The sequence below is a fragment of the Equus asinus genome, chromosome 5 (assembly GCF_041296235.1).
Source record: "Equus asinus isolate D_3611 breed Donkey chromosome 5, EquAss-T2T_v2, whole genome shotgun sequence".
Lineage (NCBI taxonomy): Eukaryota > Metazoa > Chordata > Mammalia > Perissodactyla > Equidae > Equus > Equus asinus.
This window is the reverse complement of record NC_091794.1, coordinates 89,276,505-89,295,480: the sequence shown is the minus strand read 5'-3', so window position 1 is coordinate 89,295,480 and position 18,976 is coordinate 89,276,505. Positions and strand designations below refer to the sequence as shown.

Here is an 18,976-nt window from a genome sequence, read left to right as displayed (position 1 = left end):
GGCCCCGAGAAGTGATTGAATTGCCCGCCTCCTGCTCCCACCTGATCTCCAGTTTCTTATGGACTTGTTAGAGGCTCCAAGCTTTAGCAAACCCGTCTACATGGTTTAAATGATTTCTTTTAAAAAAGAAACCTGTTGCTGCAGCTTAACATTATTTGGTCTCTATGCCCATGTAGGAGGAGAGTCCTGGCACCCTTATCTTGTGAAATGTTACCGAAAGCAGAGATTTCCAGCCCTGGGTTGTTTTTCTGTCCTACAGTGTTCCACTTACCTCAAAGGGAGTTGCGGAATTCTTACAGATAATTTCAGTTCACTTTGATTTTGTTTAAACATTATGCCCATTTTGTGGAATGATAAAGCCCACTGAGTGCCTTTTGTGCTCTGTGCCTCCCATATGTTGCTTGCATATGGGAAAGGTTGGAAATCAAAGGCCAGTGAGGAAGTCCTGTTCCTTGGCTGTACCTGTCAGATCCACCTTGGTAAGGGTCTTGGTTTTAGAGCCTTGAAAGAAGGATGTGGGATTGTGTCTGGTGTTGCAATTTTAGCGGCCTCGGTATAAGCTTTGTGCTCTAAGGCAATAGGTTTTCTCAGGTATGATAAAAATAGAAAGGGAACCAGTTTCTGAGGTTGCAACCAGGAGGTTAGAGAACAGCGAGGGGGTGGTAAACTGAAGTGTGAAGAAGGGGGTGGACAGATGAGAGAGATGTGGAAGGACAGAATAGGGTCACAGAAGGGATGGGGAGCAGAGGAATTAAGAGAGAGACTTGGGAGATGGGAAAAATATTCTTCCCTTGAAAAATAAAGAGATGCTCATATTTTAGGTGGAGGTTACCAAGCGAGTGCCAGGAAAGGCGGGTGATGGTCGAATGGCAGACAGAAGTGCTAAGGCTGCCATGCGGAACTGCTTTAGAACTTGAAATGTATCTGAATCCATCCCCCTCTCCCGCAGATTCATTAAATATCAACTTTCATTAGTATAGGGCTTTTAGGTTTATCGTGTTTTCATAAACATCCCCTCATTTGGACCTCACAGTAATGTTTGAAGTTAACAGTGAATAATTATCCCCCATTTTTCAGAAGAGTACTCTCATGTGTATTGAAGTTCAGAGACTTCAGGTGAATTGCTGAGGTCTCTGAGTTTTAAGTCCAATGCCTCTATACACTTCAGTGACCATTAATTTGCCAAATTTGTCATACAGCCTGGTGTTTAATTTTGTGACAATGTGGTTGAATGCTGGGTTAAGCTAGAAGAGATTAGAGCATACAGGATAATTTCTTAACAAGCAAGGACTAGGGGAAATTCCCTACCAGTTTAGCATTCTTGTTTCTTAACGCTTCTCTTAAGACTTTTCAGGGGTCAGGGTGGTGATGATTATGGGATGGAATAATAACAGTAGCCACTAATTTAGCTCTTACTGTCCCCGTAGTATGCTAAGTGCTTTATGTTCATGATCTCATTTAATTCTTGGAACAACTCCATGAGGCAGATACCATGATGGCCCCTGTTTTACAAGGGAGGACATTTGAAACTTCAGAGTGTAATCATTGTGTCTTTCCCCACTGACTTCTTAGTTTTAAGATGTTTTTATTATTAAATGTCTCAAGCATATATAAAAATTAAACAACATAATAATGAATACCATTATACTCACCATCCAGCTTTATCTTATGTTGCCATATTTGTTTTAGGTCTTTTCTTGTTACCTTTTTTTTTTTTTGAGAAATAAAACATTACAGATAGAATTGAAGCTACCGTGCTCCCTTGCCATTCCTCTTCCCCTCCTCCAACAGAGGTAGCCTATGCTGAATTTGGTGTTTCTTATTCCCATGCATGTTTTTATAATTTAATAATATATATGTATCCATATACAATTTATGATATTGCTTTAACAAATAAATTGCAAGAAAAAAATGGGGAATCTGTAGATTAAAATACTCATAGGACATATCAGCCAATTGCAATGTATGAACCTTATTTGGATACTGATCTTTTAATCTTAAAAAAAATTAACATTTATAAAATAATTGGAAATCTGAACCGGATATTTTATGATAAGGAATTCTTGTTATTTACAGATGAAGTGATGTGATGCGTGGGATTTCCTTCAAAATAATTTGGTAAAGGCCCGATGCAGCAAGATTAGCCATGGGCCAATAGTTGTTGCGGCTGGGTGATGAGTATATGGGGGTTCATTATACTATTGTGTTATTTTTGTACATATTTTATATTATAATAAAAATTATTTTTAAAAACGAGGAAATAAAATTCTGAAGAGAATGAATTGTGCAAGTTAAAAATTATATGTATATGGTGTTTTTTTGCGTGCTTTTGCTCCCAGACCTATTGCAACATTCTGTGAGAGAAGCTCAGAAGAGCCAGCTCTGTTCCTCTGGATGTCGTGTGGCATAGGAATTGATGCTTTCAGTGGTTGTGAAGGACATTGGGCCTATGTATGCGCACTACAGTTTTCAAATAGTGATGGTTTTTCTTCCATGACACATTCAGGGGTGTTTCTCGTGTTCTCCCATTCCACCTGGAAAGTCAAGGGAAGCCTGTGCATGATAAATGGCTTAAATTATTTTTGTCAAGGGACCAAAAGCTGCCTTTGGTGTCTACATCTTTCTTTCATAGTATATTAGAGAGTGTACTGAATTTAGAAGGCCCTGCCATTTGCTGACTGACCCTGGGCAAGTGTGTCACAAGGGTGGTAGAAAAGAACAGAAGAAAAAACATTGCCTCTGGAATTAGATCTGGGTTTGGATCCTTCTTCTGGCATTGTTAGTTCTGTGTGCTTAAGGTCTTTGGCCTTTGGTTTCCCAAGAGTGAAAATCTATTGAACTCTTCATTTGGTCAAGCAGGTGCTTGGACTAGACCTTTTGGAAGGAGTTGGAGTGAGATTGGGGATAGTGGCTCAGAAAGGGCTCCTCAGAAATGTAGCTGCTTAACCCTAGTGTCTGTAATACTTGTGCTCGACAACCACAAACTTTGTTAAGTAAAAGAAAAAATTTTCCAAAAGTAAACTTTTTTGTTGCTGCTGCCTAAAGAAATAACTTCACTTTATAAAATAACCCAGTCACGGGACAGAGAAATTACTTTTTCTTCATAGAGGCACCTGCTTCAGTGCCTGGAACTCTCTTACAACAATTGCTGGAATATTGGTAAAATAATATAAAAAGTCCTAGCAGCTCTAGGTTTAAATACCACAGAAAGCTTAGTTTCTTTGATAAGTTCTATTTTACAGTTTTGTTGAGGGGTTAAATTAAGAGTTGTAAAATGTGTCTCACAGTGTCTGGTTTATAATGGGTACTTAATATTTCTTCCCTTTCTGTCCCGTCTCATTTCTAAGATGAGTGAGTTTAACTCGGTTCCTTTTTTTTGTCTTTATTTTTCCCCCGGCGTTATTGGGATGTAATTGACATATAACATTATATTAGTTGAAGGTGTACAACATAATGATTTGATATACGTACATATTGGGAAATGTTACCACAATAAGTTTCTTAATGTACATCACCTCACACAGTTACAGATTTTTTTTCTTGTGATGAGAACTTTTAAGATCTCTCTTAGCAACTTTCAAATATAAAATACAATATTGTTAACTATAGCCATCATGCTGTGCATTATATAGGTCCCTTCTAATTCTAAAATTCTGTTATTCCTCCCCTTCTAACTTTTTCTAATACTTTATTGTCCATACCATTTTATGTTTTCTCATATTGGTGCGTAACTTTAAATGTCTTCTTAGCAAGATTATACATCCCTTGAGGGTAGAGAGTGTATGTTTATTTCTTAAAAGTCACGTAGAGATGTTATCTAGCTCAGTGCCCTGTGATGATAGTAACTCAGCAAATGTTTTCTGAAAGAATGCATGAACTAAAGCTAAAATTCAGGGTGTAGTATGGAGAGAAGTTGGGTGGGGAGAAATTCACAGTTAAAAGGCTACAATGAATTTTCCAAAGTATTAAATTCAGTGTTTAAGCATTTCTTATAGCTTCTCAGATGTTGACGTGTTATGTGAAATATCAGCTGTCTGTCATCTTCCCACTTAGAAAATAATTATAGATTAGTCCATCATTAGCTCTTTAAGAACTAGGTTCTACTTATACAAGTAATATATAAATATTCAGGTAGAAAAGTAAAATGATATTAAAGTCGCCCCTTGACCTCTCTTGATCCCCCTGCAGGTTATAACTATCATCAATTTTGTGTTTGTATTTTTCCAGACCTGTTCTTGGCATTTATATATGTACTGAAAATGAAACTTTTCTGTGTGTGATCATGATTAACTTTTAGATCTTGGTAGAATTTTAGTCATTGCCTAGTCCCGCTACTCCATCCCTCCCCCATTTTGTAATTGAGGAAACAAGTCCAAATGGTTAAGTGGCTTGCCCAAATTATTACAACTGGTTAGGGACAGCACCAGGACTACATACAACCCAGGCCGTTGGACTCCCGAGCCAGTATTCATTCTACTAGAGCAAATGATATTCTTAAAAAAGTGCAAATTGTTGGGAGGAACAAAACTAGTTTCTTAGTTGCGTAATTTTTCCTCTAAAGGTTTTTCTTTGATGTTCTTGACTCAAAATCCAACTTTCTGGTGTATTTTAAAAAATCAAGATCAAAATTAATAGAGGAGCACCTTAAAGCATAATGCAGTTGACTTTGTAATTAGCAGAGTTGAAAGTGATGAGAAGATCCTCTAATTTTCTTTGTGCCTGCAGGAAGGTGGGAGTCAATCATTTTGACAAGTCTCCTGAAAGGAACAGCTAACAGGAGCTGAAACCTTTTTCCATTTGGTCTCGTGGCAAAGGCAGAGATCCCGCCAGCAGCTCCACACAGTATGGAAGACAATTCTTTATCTTGTGTTCCTAAAGTTGTTTTTTTTTTAATGTCAAAAGTAATATGTTTGTTTTTTTAAAAAATGTAAACTGAAAATCCAAGCATTTTACATTATATATTTGTTTTGTTTGTATGTTGTGGATATTATTCCATGATAGTAATTACAGATCTATTTGATTGTGTTTTTAAATAGTTGTAAAATATTCCATAGCATGTATGTACCATGGTTTTACTAAATAGTTCTGGTGATGGACATTTAAGTTGTGTCCAATATTTGGCTGTTTTGAACATCCTTGTAAATGTATCCATGTGCATTTGTACAGATACTTCTGCAGGATAAATTTCCAGGATTTAAGTTGCTGGATCTAATAGTATTGCCAAATTACTCTCCACAAAATATTGTGCTGATAGTGTGTGAGGATGCTTATTTCTTACATCCCCACCAACCTAGATTATTGTGTCATCTTACTTTTTACCATTTAGATAGGGAAAAAAGTACCTCATTATTCTAATATGTGTTTCCATGAGTCTGGTAAGGTTAAATATTTTAAAATTATTTCTCATGTTACAAGTCACAGTGCAAAGAATTTGAAATGTTAGGACACCACCACTCTATAGAGTAGGTTGGAATTGGTATAGGGGTATTTCCTGTTCCTCAGCGAAACTGCCTCTTATTTCTCCAGATATGACGTGTTCACTAGTGCCCTCTGAACAGTCTTCTGGTACCTCTCTCTTGCCTAAAGACAATGCCCCATTTTCTTGGGGTTCCTTGGATGAGGATGGATTGGATGACTCCTTGCTGGAGCTGTCTGATGGAGAAGAAGATGATGGCCATTTCAGTTTCACGGAGGAAGAGATTCAGGAGCTCTTGAAGAACGATGATGCTCTTGATGATGACCTATCAGATGAGCACTTTTCTTGGGGAGGAGGGTTGCTTAAAGATGACAGCAGGCATGTTGAGAAGGGAGGGAGAGGGAGTCAAATTCTACTTGATACTCCCCAAGAGAAAAATTCATTGTACAGCTTGGGACCAGTAGCTGAGACCCCTGGCCTCTCCAAACTACCTCAACTAAGTACATCAGTTGGTCATGGACCAACTCCTACTAAACCATTAAACAGACGCTTTGCGCTAGAAAAGAATCTTATAAAGATAACAGTTGTTGCACCATTTGATCCAACAGTTTGTGATGCTGTGCTTGATAAGGACAAGACTGATACATCCAAAGATATTGAAAAACCCTCCTCCCTTGGAGAAGAGATGAGAGAAGATGGTCATAGTCCAAATGAGAGCAAACTTTGCACTGAATCGGAAGGGAACAGCCCCAATAACTCTGCCGGGGATGGGCCCCCGCTCCCTTCTCCTTCAAACAATAACTTTCCGCAAACTGTCTCTTATAAAAATATGCCTGACAGTAAGAAACCTACACCTGTATTCTCTCAGATCTTGGACCATTCAGAGACTCCTAATACGGGGTCATCCTGGAGAAGTGGATCACATAAATCAAGTTGTGAAATGAGGTTTCCAGTTGGTTCCAGTTCATCAAAAAGAGTAAGTATATTTTTTCAAAGTGAAGAGAAAAATGAAATTATTTTCATTCAGAAGCTGTGTAGCAGAGCTTTGTATTCAGACAAATTGGGGTTTGATCCTGACTAGCACTGTGACCTGGGCAGATTACATTACTTAGCCTCTCTGTTCCCTCACATTTCTTATCTGTAAATTGGAGTAAATAATACTTCAGGATATAGTAAAGATTAATGAAATAATGTATTTACAGTAACTGGTACGTAATATTAAATTACCATTTGTTAAATAATTACTAAGATGATGATGATTTTACTATTATTTCTCCTTCCTTTGGGTTTCAGCCTAAGTCTCAATCTTTGGCTGCCAACCTATATCAGATAAGCACCAGCTGTGAGTCAGCCACTGAAGAGCTGAAAAGTCTTGGGCAATTTGCCTAACCTCTTTCAGCCTGGCTCCATATCTGTCAAATAGGTATAATAATCTCTACCACTTAGGGTTTCTTTTCTTTTTTTTTTTTTTTAATGAAGATTACAGTCACTATGGTAGGTCATTTAAAGCAGCTACCATAGTGCCTGGTACACAGTAGGGTTTGAGGATATGGCTATGTAGCCTTTAGTTCAAGAATATTTCCATAAATAGTGTTCTCAGTTGTTTTCTTATAACTAAGGACCATCTTTCCTTCTGCATTCCTTCTCTGAAAAAAAGCAGGATGTTCTTGACAAGGATTCTGGAAAGCTGAAAGTCCCTGAGAGAAGACTGGGCAAAGTCTCTCCTGTTCTGCAAACCAAAACAAGGTAACAGTATAATGAAGTATCCTGGTTTCCATTGCTTCTCTTCAATTTCTTTCTTCCTCTCCTCAGTTTCCCCTTAGTGTGGAGAAAAAAACCCTGCACCAGCAGTAAGCCTACTTGAAGTTCTGGGACCACCTAGCTATTGGGCAAGTCAGACAATCTCTTGACCTCTTTTCTTTGTCAATCAAATGAGGCTAGTGATGCCTTCTCTGCTGCCTCACAGGATTATTTTGAAGAGTAAAAAAGACGTATTAGTGAAAGCACTGTATAAATGTAAGATTTGTTTTTCTGTGTGTGAAAGACTGGTCACAGATGTGATAGGTTAGAATAGTTTTAACAAAAATGTTAAAATATAACTATGTGGAGAATCATTTAGTCATCTCTCCCAGCTTGATACAACTGCCCTTAGGGAAAAATTCTTACAAAGGTTGCAGATTTGGGTCACCTTTTCAATCCAGTCTCTTGTTGCCAGGAGATGGCAGTATCTCTCCATGGACACGTGTTTTCGGTTAGCAAAGCTGTTTTTTAGGTTGAGTCAGATTGGCTTTCTTACAATGAGAATTTTAAAAAAATTTTATTACATAGATATTATATTTATTCTGCTTTAAAAAATTTTAAATATTACAAATAAGGCTAAAGTCCCCTTTGATCACCATCCCTAATCTCAGTTTCCTGTTCTTTTCTTTCGTCGTGTTTTCATAATTGATGGAAACTTTGTGAATTGCTCACAATGGAAATTTTACCAAAGAACTCAAAAGTCAGGCTACTTGGAACAGTAATAAATTTTCTATCTCAATATTCTCATCCACAGTTAACTCAGTACAGTGCAGTCAGTATGGGCAAGGGCCGGAAATTGTTTTTACCAAGGTCACCAATGGTCTAATTGCCAGATCCAGCTGGTTCTTTCTGGTCTTTATTTATGTCAGTGTTTCTGTGGCTCTATGAATTTAGCTATTTCCTGACTAACCTTGAATTACTCAACACTTACTTTGTTTCTCTCAGGACTAGGTAGTCTTCACTTTTCCATGCCCTGTTAACAGGAGGTTGTATCTCTTTCTTCCTTTTTCTCTCAACTCCATACTTGATTTCAGCTTCATACTGTGTGACTAACACTGTCTTCTGTCACTGGATCTGAGAGAGTATTTTGCCTCTGAAAGTTAGTTGTTCTAACTGATCAATAGTATATGACTTTTCCCTACAAAGCACTGTACTCATGGTTCTAATGAACTGTTTTTCCTCCTTCTGGTTTGCTTTGTTCAAGGACTAATGTTACGACGTTTTCACAATCAGATCTAGAACAGCAGAAGCAAAAATATCTCAGGAGTGTCATTGCTCATATAAATGACCCAGAGGACTCTAACCAAGGTAACACAGTAACCAAAGAATGCTATGTAAAAGATGTGATGGGACTTTTTGTTTTCCAGTGGAATATAGTTTAAACTGGGAGATTGTTTTGAATTTTCTTAAATTGGTGAGAAAGATAACTTCCTTACCTAGAGATTTTCACTTCAAGGGATTTCCTAACCAGATAATCCTCAAAGTGGTTTGGCTAACAAGTATTAAAAAGGGGTCCAGAGAGGGGCTGGCCCCGTGGCCGAGTGGTTAAGTTCGCGCGCTCCGCTGCAGGTGGCCCAGTGTTTCGTTGGTTCGGGTCCTGGGTGCGGACATGGCGCTGCTCATTAAACCACGCTGAGGCAGCGTCCCACATGCCACAACTAGAAGGACACACAACAAAGAATATACAACTATGTACTGGGGGGCTTTGGGGAGAAAAAGGAAAAAATAAAATCTTTAAAAAAAAAAAAAAAGGGGGTCCAGAGAGACTCATACCAGTATGAAGAGTGCCTCCCCTGTGGTTGAGGGCTGGAATCAGACTTGTACTTTTTTGCTGGGGTTTTTTTCTCTGAAAAATAGTAGAAGTGGATGACCAGGCACTGCTTAGTAATCATTTGTTTTTTATTTGGAATTATTTATTTTCCCTGTTGCCTTCAGATTTCAATGTAAAAAACAGACATTTCAAATACCATCCTGCATCTTGGCATCTGAATAAAAGCTCTTGAAAGGCTTTGACTACCTTCCAGATCCTTCAAGCTGAGTTCCCCCTACTTCATTAAAAACTATTGCAAACTAAAATGGCTAGATTCTTTCTCCAGCCCTCAAGAGACTATAGTCCATGTTATCATTTATCCTGAACTGTTGGCTAATGGGAAAACTCCAAAAGGGAAACTTGTGGGCTGTACTGAAGGTGCAGAGGTTAGAGAGATACTGATAAAAGAATTCTTTCTCGTAAAAATCACTCCATATTCTGTCATCTTTAGCTTTTCTTTATTGACTCAACAAACCTTTCTCAACTACTTCCAGTGGTGCTAGGTTTGAAGATTACAGATTGGAAATACAAAAGAGGAGTAAGGTATGGTCTTGGCTCTCTGGGAATTGATAGACCAGAGAAGGAAAAGATAATTACACCACAGTATTCATTAGTGCTCTAATAGAATTACAGTGGTGTGCTGCATAACGACAGTTCGGTCAGTGATGGACCATATATATAACAGTGGTTCCATAAGATTAGTACCACATACATAGTCTAGGAGTGTAGTGGGCTCTACCATCGAGGTTTGTGTAAGTACATTCTGTGAGCGCACGATGATGCATTTCTCAGAATGTATCCCCATCGTTAAGTGATGCATGACTGTATGTATAAAGTGCAGTAGGAGCCGGGAGGAAGCCCTTCTATTTGTGTTTGGGGAGAGAGTGGAAGCTGGGGAAGGGAGGCTGCCCTAGGTAGGCTCCACAGAGAAGATAATTATTTCAATTACACTGAGATCTACTATAAATCACTAGGGAGGGTTTTAGGAGAATTTTTGGCTAAAGATTGAAGGAAACTCCCCTTTCTTTGACAAATCTTGAATTATTTAGTAATTTTTTGGTTTTTGTTTTATAAGGCTATGAGTAAAAGGTTTAGAACTCTGATACATTAGCCAGAAGAGTTTTTTATTCCAGGTCCTTTTTTTTCTTTCTTTCTTTCTTTTTTTAAATTTTGTTGAGGTCACAGTAGTTTGTAACATTGTGAAATTTCAATTGTATGTTATTGTTTTGTCCATCACCATATATATGTGCCCCTTTACCCCTTATACCCACTCCCCATCCCCTTTCCTGTCTGGTAATCACTAGTCTGTTCTCTTTGTCCATGTGTTTGTTTATCTTCCACAAATGAGTGAAATCATACAATGTTTGTCTTTTTCTGTCTGACTTATTTTGCTTAACATAATACCCTCAAGGTCCATCCACGTGGTTGCAAATGGGATGATGTTGTCTTTTTTAATGGCTGTGTAGTATTCCATTGTACATGTATACCACATCTTCTTTATCCATTCATCAGTCAGTGGTCACTTGGGTTGCTTCCATATCTGGGCTATTGTGAACAATGCTGCAATGAACATAGGGGTGCGTAAGTCTCTTTGAATTGTTGATTTCATGTTCTTTGGATAAATATCCAGTAGAGGGATAGCTGGGTTGTATGGTATTTCTATTTTTAATATTTTGACAAATCTCCATAGTGTTTTCCATAGTGGCTGCACCAGTTTGCATTCCTACCAGCAGTGAATGAGAGTTGCTTTTCTCCGCATCCTCTCCAACATTTGTTATTTTTTGTCTTGGTGATTATACCATTATAATGGGTGTAAGGTGATATCTCAATGTAGTTTTGATTTGCGTTTCCCTGCTGATTAGTGATGTTGAACATCTTTTCATGTGCCTATTGGCCATCTGTATATCTTCTTTGGAAAAATGTCTGTTCATGTCCTCTGCCCATTTTTTGATCGGGTTGTTTGTTTGTTGTTGAGTTGAGTGAGTTAGGTCCTTTTATTTTTTACCCAGAGATTTCTTTAAGCAGTCAGATACTACTTGTACTGATTGCTCAGCCCTCTGCTTGTGAGATCCTTTTGCTTAAACTATTTTAAAGGTCTGGTGGAACTAGAGAGACTCCTCCCCACATCCCCCAAGTCATTGGAGGGATTATTATATAATTTATTCCATCTTGGATAATTAGGTTGTGTCCATTTACATTAGTAATGCTGCAGTGAACATTCTGCTCAATAAATGTTTTTGTACAACTCTTATTTCTATAGGATAAATGCCTAGAAGTGGAATTGCTGGGTAAAGTATATAAACATTTAAAAAACTTTTGTTATCAGATTGTCCTGCCCCCTCCCAAATTTATTAATTTTTATTGTTACCAATTTGATAGATAAATTTTAACATATTTTGTTTTAGTAATTAGGTTGAGCATTTTTTCATATGTTTATTGGCAATTTATATTTAATCATAGTTTCTTAAAATTTTATCTGATATCTAGTTCATATTCCAGTTTCCCCAAAAATATCTTCTTGTAAATTGTTAAAACAGGGTTAATCAGGGTTCACATGTTTAGATATTGTCTCCTTAGTCTCTCTTAATCTAGGTCACTTGTTTTGTAGATTGTCTCACATTCTAAATTGTGTTGGATTGTTTCCTTGTGTCATTTAACTTGTTCCTCCACCTCCTGTATTTCCTATAAATTGGAAGTTGGGTCTAGAGGAGGGATGAGATTCAGACTAAGCATTTTTGGCTGGACTAATTCACAGATACCTTCGTGTATTCATCTTGTATCAAATTAGGAGCCACCACCCAATGACGGGTTGTTCCACTAAAAGTGATTCTAAGTTTGATCCCTTTGTTAAACTGTTAACTGCCACATCATTCCATTGTAAGGTACCTTTTTCCTTTTGTAATTAGTAAGTCACCAGAAGATAATGCTTTGGTACTGTTGAATATCCTGTTCACAACAATTGTTCACCTAATGGTTTGAGCATTCATTGACAATCCTTGCTTGAATCAGCTACTACACAGAGTTGCACAGAAAATTTCATTTTCTAAATATACCTTTTTTTACAATTATTAGCTAGCATTCTATAAAGATTTTAAATTTTTTTTAGTATTACTATTACCTCATGGATTTTTAAGAAATCAGTGTTGTTATAATCAATTACAGTCATCATTCTTCTTGATACTCAGTTTACCCCAAATTTAACCAATGGGAGCTCCCTCAAGTGGGCTCCTGTATCTTCTTACATGACCCTATTAATCTTTTTTGTTTTTTGATTGTGGTTAAAAACCAAAACATAAAGTTTACCGTCTTAACCATTTTTAATTATACAGTTCAGTAGTGTTCATTCACATTGTTGTGAAATGGACCTCTAGAACTTTTTTATCTTGCAAATCTCAAACTCTATACTCGTTAAAAAACAACTAGCCTTTTCCTCCCTCCTAAAGCCCCTAGTAACCACCATTCTACTTGCTGTTTCTATGAATTTGACTACTTTAGATACCACACATAAGTGGAATCATGCAGTACTTGTCTTTTTGTGACTGGCTTATTTCACTTAGCATAATGTCCTCAAGGTTCATCCATGGTGTAGCATGTATCAGAATTTCCTTTCTTTTTATGGCTGAATAATATTCCATTGTATGTGTATACCACATTTTGTTTATCTGTTCATCTTTCAATGGACATTTGGGTTGTTTCCAACTCTTGGGTGTTGTGAATAGTGCTGCTATGAATGTGGGTATGCAGAATCTCTTTGAGACTTTGCTTCTAGCTCTTTTGGCTATGTACCCAGAAGTGAAATTGCTGGTCACGTGGTAGTTCTACTTTTAATTTTTTTTTTTTAAATAGGAACTTTATTTCACGAGTAATGGGAAGCCATGGAGTATTTCTTTTTTTTTTTCCAAGGAAGATTAGCCCTGAGCTAACATCTGCCAATCCTCCTCTTTTTTTTTTTTCTGAGGAAGACTGGCCCTGAGCTAACATACATGCACATCTTCCTCTGCTTTATATGTGGGACGCCTACCACAGCATGGCTTGCCACGTGGTGCCATGTCCGCACCTGGGATCTGAACCTGGCGAACCCTGGGCAGCCGAAGCAGAATGTGCGAACTTAACCGCTGCACCAGCAGGCCGGCCCCTCTACTTTTAATTTTTTGAGGAACCTCCATACTGTTTCACACAGTGGTTGCACTATGGGAGAGAGGAGGGAGTAGGACGATACAAGATTTCATCACCCTACTCAGAACAGCACACAATTTAAAACTTATGAATTGTTTATTTCGGGAATTTTCCATTTAATATTTTCAGACCAAGGTTGACCGCAGGTAATTAAAACCACAGAAAGCAAAACCACGGATAAGGAGAGACTACTGTACTGATTTAACAACCATTAGGATAGCTACTACCAGAAAACAGAAAATAACAGGTGTTGGCAGGGATGTAGAGAAACTAGAACTCTTGTGCACTGTTGGTGAGATTGTAAAATGACTGGGTCATATGGTAGGTATATATTTAACTTTTTGAGAAACTACCAAGCTGTTTTCCAAAGTGGTTGTGCCAATTTATATTCCTACCAGCAGTGTGGGAATTACAGTTGCTTCCATCCTTACCAGGGACTGTTCATTGTTAGTATATAGAAATTCAGTTGGTTCTTGTATATTGAGTTTATATTCTACAGCTTTGCTAAATTCACTTATTAGTTTTTTTAGTACCTTTTTTGTAGATCCCATCAGTTTCTACATATACGATCATGTCATCAGCAAATAAAGACTTTTTACTTGTTCCTTTCCAATGTGGATGCCTTTTATTTGCTTTTCTTGCCATCTTGGCACTGGCTAGAACCTTCAGTACAATGTTGAGTACAAGTAATAGAAGTAACTTGTTGCTGATCTTAGAAGGAGAATATTTAGTCTTCCACCATTAACTATTAGCTATAGATGTCTCTTGAATACCCTCTATCAACTTGAGGATGTTCCCTCCTATCTATAGTTTTAGAGTTTTTGTTAGAAATGGATATTGGATTTTGTTAAATACTTTCTCTGCATCTACTGAGATGATCATATAGTGGTTATTTTAAGTCTAATAATTAGAGAATTATATTATTTGATTTTCCAGTGTTAAACCAATCTTGCATTCCTGGTCTTCTGCATTCCACACTTGATCTTAAAGTATTTTTGTAATAATAGTGTTGGGTTGATTTGCTAAAATGTTGGTATGAATTTTTGCATCTGTCTTCATAAGGGATATTAATCTTTGCTTTTCTTGTAATTTCTTTGTCTGGTCTTGGTGTAATGCTGGCCTCAGAATGAATTGGGAAGTATTCCTGCCTCTTCAGTTTTCTGAAAGAGTTTGTATAGAAGAATTGGTATCTCTTCTTGGGTGAGCTTTGGTAGTATTTCAAGGAATTTGTTCATTTCATCTAAGTTGTTAAATTTATTGGCATAAAGTTAGGAATATTCCCTTAATAGCCTTTTATATAGTAACTGTGGTGCTGTCATCTTTGCCATTCTTGATATTGGTAGTTTGTGTTGTCTCTCTTTTCTTCTCATCAGCCTGGCTTAAAGTTTATCAACATTATTAATCTTAAAAAAAAAGACAGCTTTTGTTTCATTGATTTTTCTCTATTTTTTTGTTTCATTGATTTCCATTCTGATATTATTTCCTTTTTTCTTACTTTGTTTCATTTGCTCTTCTTTTTCTAGTTTCTTTAGTTGGCGGTGGCTAAGATCATTGATTTGTGACCTTTCTTTTCAAGTTTAGTGAGGGGTGTTAGGAGCAAGAGGAGATAAACTGATGCAGTCAACCTGCTATGTTTATCTGGAAGTATGCCTTGACTTTTAAATCAACTTTATTGAGGTATACTTTACATGCAATAAAACGCACCCATTTTAAGTGTACATTTTGGTGAGTTTTGAACAGTTTATAGACGTGTGAAATCATGACAACAATCAAGGTTGATAGAACACTCCCACCATCCCAAAAATTTCCCTTGTACTCCGTCCCAGTCAGTGTGTCCCTGCCCGCACTCCAGTCCTGTGAAAGCACTAATTTATTTTTGGTCACTATAGATGACATTTGTCTTTTCTAGAGTTTCATATAAATGGAATCATGCAGTATGTGCTTCTTTGTGTTTGGCTTCTTTTACTTGTGATGATTTTTAAAATATTCATCCATGTTGTTGCATGTATCAATAATTCTATGCTTTTACTGTTGAATTTTTCTTGTATTAATACACCACAGTTTAATCTAGTCACATGTTCATGGACATTTGTGTGCCCAGTTTTTGCCTATTATGCATAAAGCATCTATAAACATTCATAATATGGGTTTTTGTGTGGGTGTCTAGTTTCATTTCTCTGGGGTAAATAATTAGGAGTGGAATTGCTCAGTCATATAGTAAGTGTTTTTTTAACTTTAAAAGAAACTGCCAAACTGTTTTCCAAAGTGATTATACTATTTTTTGTGGCTTTTGTAAGGCAAGGCTTAGGTTCTTTTTGTTTTCCTTTTTTTTTTGTATATGGATATCCAGTTGTTCTAACACCATTTGTTGAAAAGTTTATCCTTTCCCATGGGTTTATTTCTGGATTCTGGCTTCTGTTCCGTTGATATATATGTCTATTCTTATGCCAGTATTACACTGTCTTGATTGTAACTTTACAGTAAGTCTTGAAATTGTTTTGGTCTTTTGGATTTCCATAAATTTTTTTTTTAATCATCTTCAGCTTATCACTTTGTTCAAAAACGGTTGTTGGGTATTTCACTGAGATTGTGTTGAATCTGTAGATCAGTTTCGGGAGAACTGACATCATAACAATATTGAGCCTTCCAGTTCATGAACAGGATATATTTCTCCATTTGCTTATGTCTTCTTTAATTTCTCTCAGCAGTGTTTTGTAGTATTTATTGTACAGATTTTTTGTATATTTTGTTTAATTCATTCATAGGTTTCTTAGACTTTTTTATCGTGTTGTAAATGGTAGTTCTTAAATTTCCGGTTTCCAACTGGTCATTGCTAGCATACTGATATACAACTGATTTTTTTTTTTGGTGAGGAAGATTCACCCTGAGCTAACACCTGTGCCAGTCCTCTATTTTTATATGTGGGATGCCTCCACAGCATGGCTGATGAGTGGAGTAGGTCCACATGTGGAATCTGAACCCACAAACCCGGGTCACCAAAGCAGAGCACGTGGAACTTTAACCACTTGGTCACAGCACTGGCCCCTACAATTGCTTTTTATGTGTTGATCTTATGTCCTACAACCATGCTAAATTTTCCTATTTTGTTAGCTTTTTAATTGATCCCTTTGAATTTTCTTTGTTAACATGATAATATTATCTGCAAATAAGGACAGTTTCTTTTTTTCTTTCCAATCTGGAAACCTTTCATTTCTTTTTCTTAGCTTACTGTACTGGTTAGGACCTCTAGTATTTTAAGCATGATATTAGTTGTAGGTTTATCACATATCCCTTTTATCAAGTGAGAAAGTTCCCCTTCTGTTCATAGTTTGGTGAGAATTTTTATCGTGAATGAGTGGTAAATTTTGTCAAATGAATTTTCTGCATTTATTTAGAAGGTTATATGGTGTTTATCCTTTATTCTGTAGTACGGTATATTACATTTATTGAGTTTTTGACTATTAGGCCAACTTGCAAATGGGATAAACTCACTTGGTCTTGATGAGTTATCCTTTATTTAATTTGCTAATATTTTTAAGGGTTTTTCTGTCTTGTTCATGAGGAATATTGGTCTTTGGTTTTTCTTGTATTGTCCTCCTTTGGTTTAAGTATCATGGTAATGCTGCCTGTATAAAATGAGTTGGGAAGTGTTTTCCCCTCTCTTTTCTTGGTTTGTGTAGAATTGGTATCATTTCTTCCTTTAAATATTGGATGGTTTACCAGTGAAGCCGTCTGAGCCTGGAGTTTTCTTTTTGGCAAGGTTTCTAACTACAGATGTAATAGATATAGGGCTTTTCAGAATTTCTTTATCTTCTTGAGTCCATTTTGGTAATTTGTATCTTAGAAGGAATTTTTCCCTTTTATCTAAGTTGATGAATTTATTGGCATAAAATTATTCACAATATTCCTTTATTTTTTATTTTTATTTTTTTAAAGATTGGCATTTGAGCTAACATCTATTGCCAATCTTCTTTTTTTTTTCCCTTCTTCTCCCCAAAGGCCCCCTAGTACATAGTTGTATATTCTAGTTGTAGGTCCTTCGGACTTTGCTGTGTGGCACAGCACCTCAGCATCGCATGATGAGCAGTGCTGTGTCCACGCCCAGGATCCAAACCAGCGAAACCCTGGGCCACCGAAGCAGAGTGCTCGAGCCTAACCACTCTGCCATGGGGCCAGCCCCAATATTCCCTTATTATTCCTTTAATTACTGTAGGATCTATAGTAATGTTCACTGCTTTATAATATTGGTAATTTGTCTTTTTTTCTTGAATGGTCTAAAGGTTTATCAATTTCATTCATTTTTTTTCCCCAAAGTAAGTTTTTAGTTTCATATTTCTATATTGTTTTTCTCTTTACTCTTTATTATTTCTTTTCTCCCACTTACTTTGGGTTTAATTTGCTTTTCTCTAGCTTTTTAATATGGAGCTTAGATCACTGATTTGAGGCCTTTCTATTTTCTGTAAGCATTTAAAGCCGCAGGTTTCCCGGTAAGTGCTGCTTAGGTGTATCCCACAAATTTTCATATGTTATGTTTTCATTTTCGTTTGATTCACAGGAATTTCTATTTTCTCTTGTGATTTCTTCTTTGACCTATGGGTTATTTAGAAATATGTTCCTTAATTTCCAAGTATTTGGGAGTTTTCAGCTATCTTCCTATTATTAATTTCTAGTTTAATTCTGTTGTAGTCAGAGAATATGCTCAGTATGATTTCAGTCCCTTTAAATATACTGAGATTTACTTTATAGTCCAGCATATGGTCTATCTTGGTGAATGTTCCATGTTCACTTGAAATTGTATATTCTCATGTTGGTGGAGCGTTCTATAAATTTCAGTGAGGTTTTGTTGGTTGATGGTGGTGTTCGATTCTATATCCTTACAGATTTTCTTACTAAAAGAGGAGTGTTCATACCTCCAACGCTAATTGTGGATTTTTCTGTTTGTCCTTTCAGTTCTGTCAGTTTTTGCCTCATGTATTTTGAAACTCTGCTATTGGATGCACACACATTTAGGAATATTATATCTTCTTGATAAATTGACCCTTTATCATTTTGAACTGTATCTTTTTACTCTTAGTAATATTCCTTGTTTTGGAGTCTACTTGGATATTATTATAGCCATTCCAGCTTTATTTTGACTAGTGTTTGCATGATATGTTTCTTCATCCTTTTATTTTTAACCTATCCGTATCTTTATATTTAAAGTGGATTTCTTGGGGCCAGCTCCGTGGCTGAGTGGTTCAGTTCACGCCCTCTGCTTCGGCGACCCAGGGTTTCGCCAGTTTGGATGCTGGGCGGGGACATGGCACTGCTCATCCGGCCATGCTGGGGCGGCATCCGACGTGCCACAACTAGAAGGACCCACAACTAAAATATACAACTATGTACTGGGGGGATTTGGGAAGAAAAACCAATTAAAAAAAATTTTTTTTTTTTTTAATTTAAAGTGGATGTCTTGAAGACAGCACATAGTTGGGTCTTGCTTTTTTCTTTTCCCAGTCTCACAGTCTGTCTTTTAATTCCAGTGTTAATCCAGTCACGTTTAATGTAATTATCAATATGGTTGGATTTAAATCTACCATCTTGCTACTTGTTTTCTTTTTGTCTGTCTATTCTTTGTTTCTTTCTTCTTTCATCTTTTCCTGGACTTTTTTTTTTTGTATTTTTTAGTATTCATTTTTGTTTGTTTGTTTTTTTAAAGGTTTTTTATTTTTTTCCTTTTTCTCCCAAAGGCTCCCAGTACATAGTTGTGTATTTTTAGTTGTAGGTCCTTTTAG

At 36.7% G+C, this 18,976-nt stretch overlaps 1 protein-coding gene across 4 annotated transcripts in view; it reads left to right on the top strand.

Annotated features, from left to right (window-relative positions):
* The window catches only part of S100PBP (S100P binding protein), a 43,486-nt gene that overhangs the window by 12,519 nt on the left and 11,991 nt on the right, over positions 1-18,976 (top strand). For 2 of the 4 annotated variants that reach the window (XM_070510427.1, XM_014837896.3), the window contains exons 2-5: positions 4,726-4,842; positions 5,527-6,392; positions 7,074-7,162; positions 8,421-8,524. In XM_070510427.1, coding sequence (XP_070366528.1) covers positions 5,529-6,392; positions 7,074-7,162; positions 8,421-8,524 — 1,057 coding nt within the window. In that variant the 5' untranslated portion in view covers positions 4,726-4,842; positions 5,527-5,528. The remainder of the gene's footprint in view (positions 1-4,725; positions 4,843-5,526; positions 6,393-7,073; positions 7,163-8,420; positions 8,525-18,976) is intronic. The other 2 variants (XM_014837898.3, XM_070510428.1) reach the window with 2 other exon arrangements.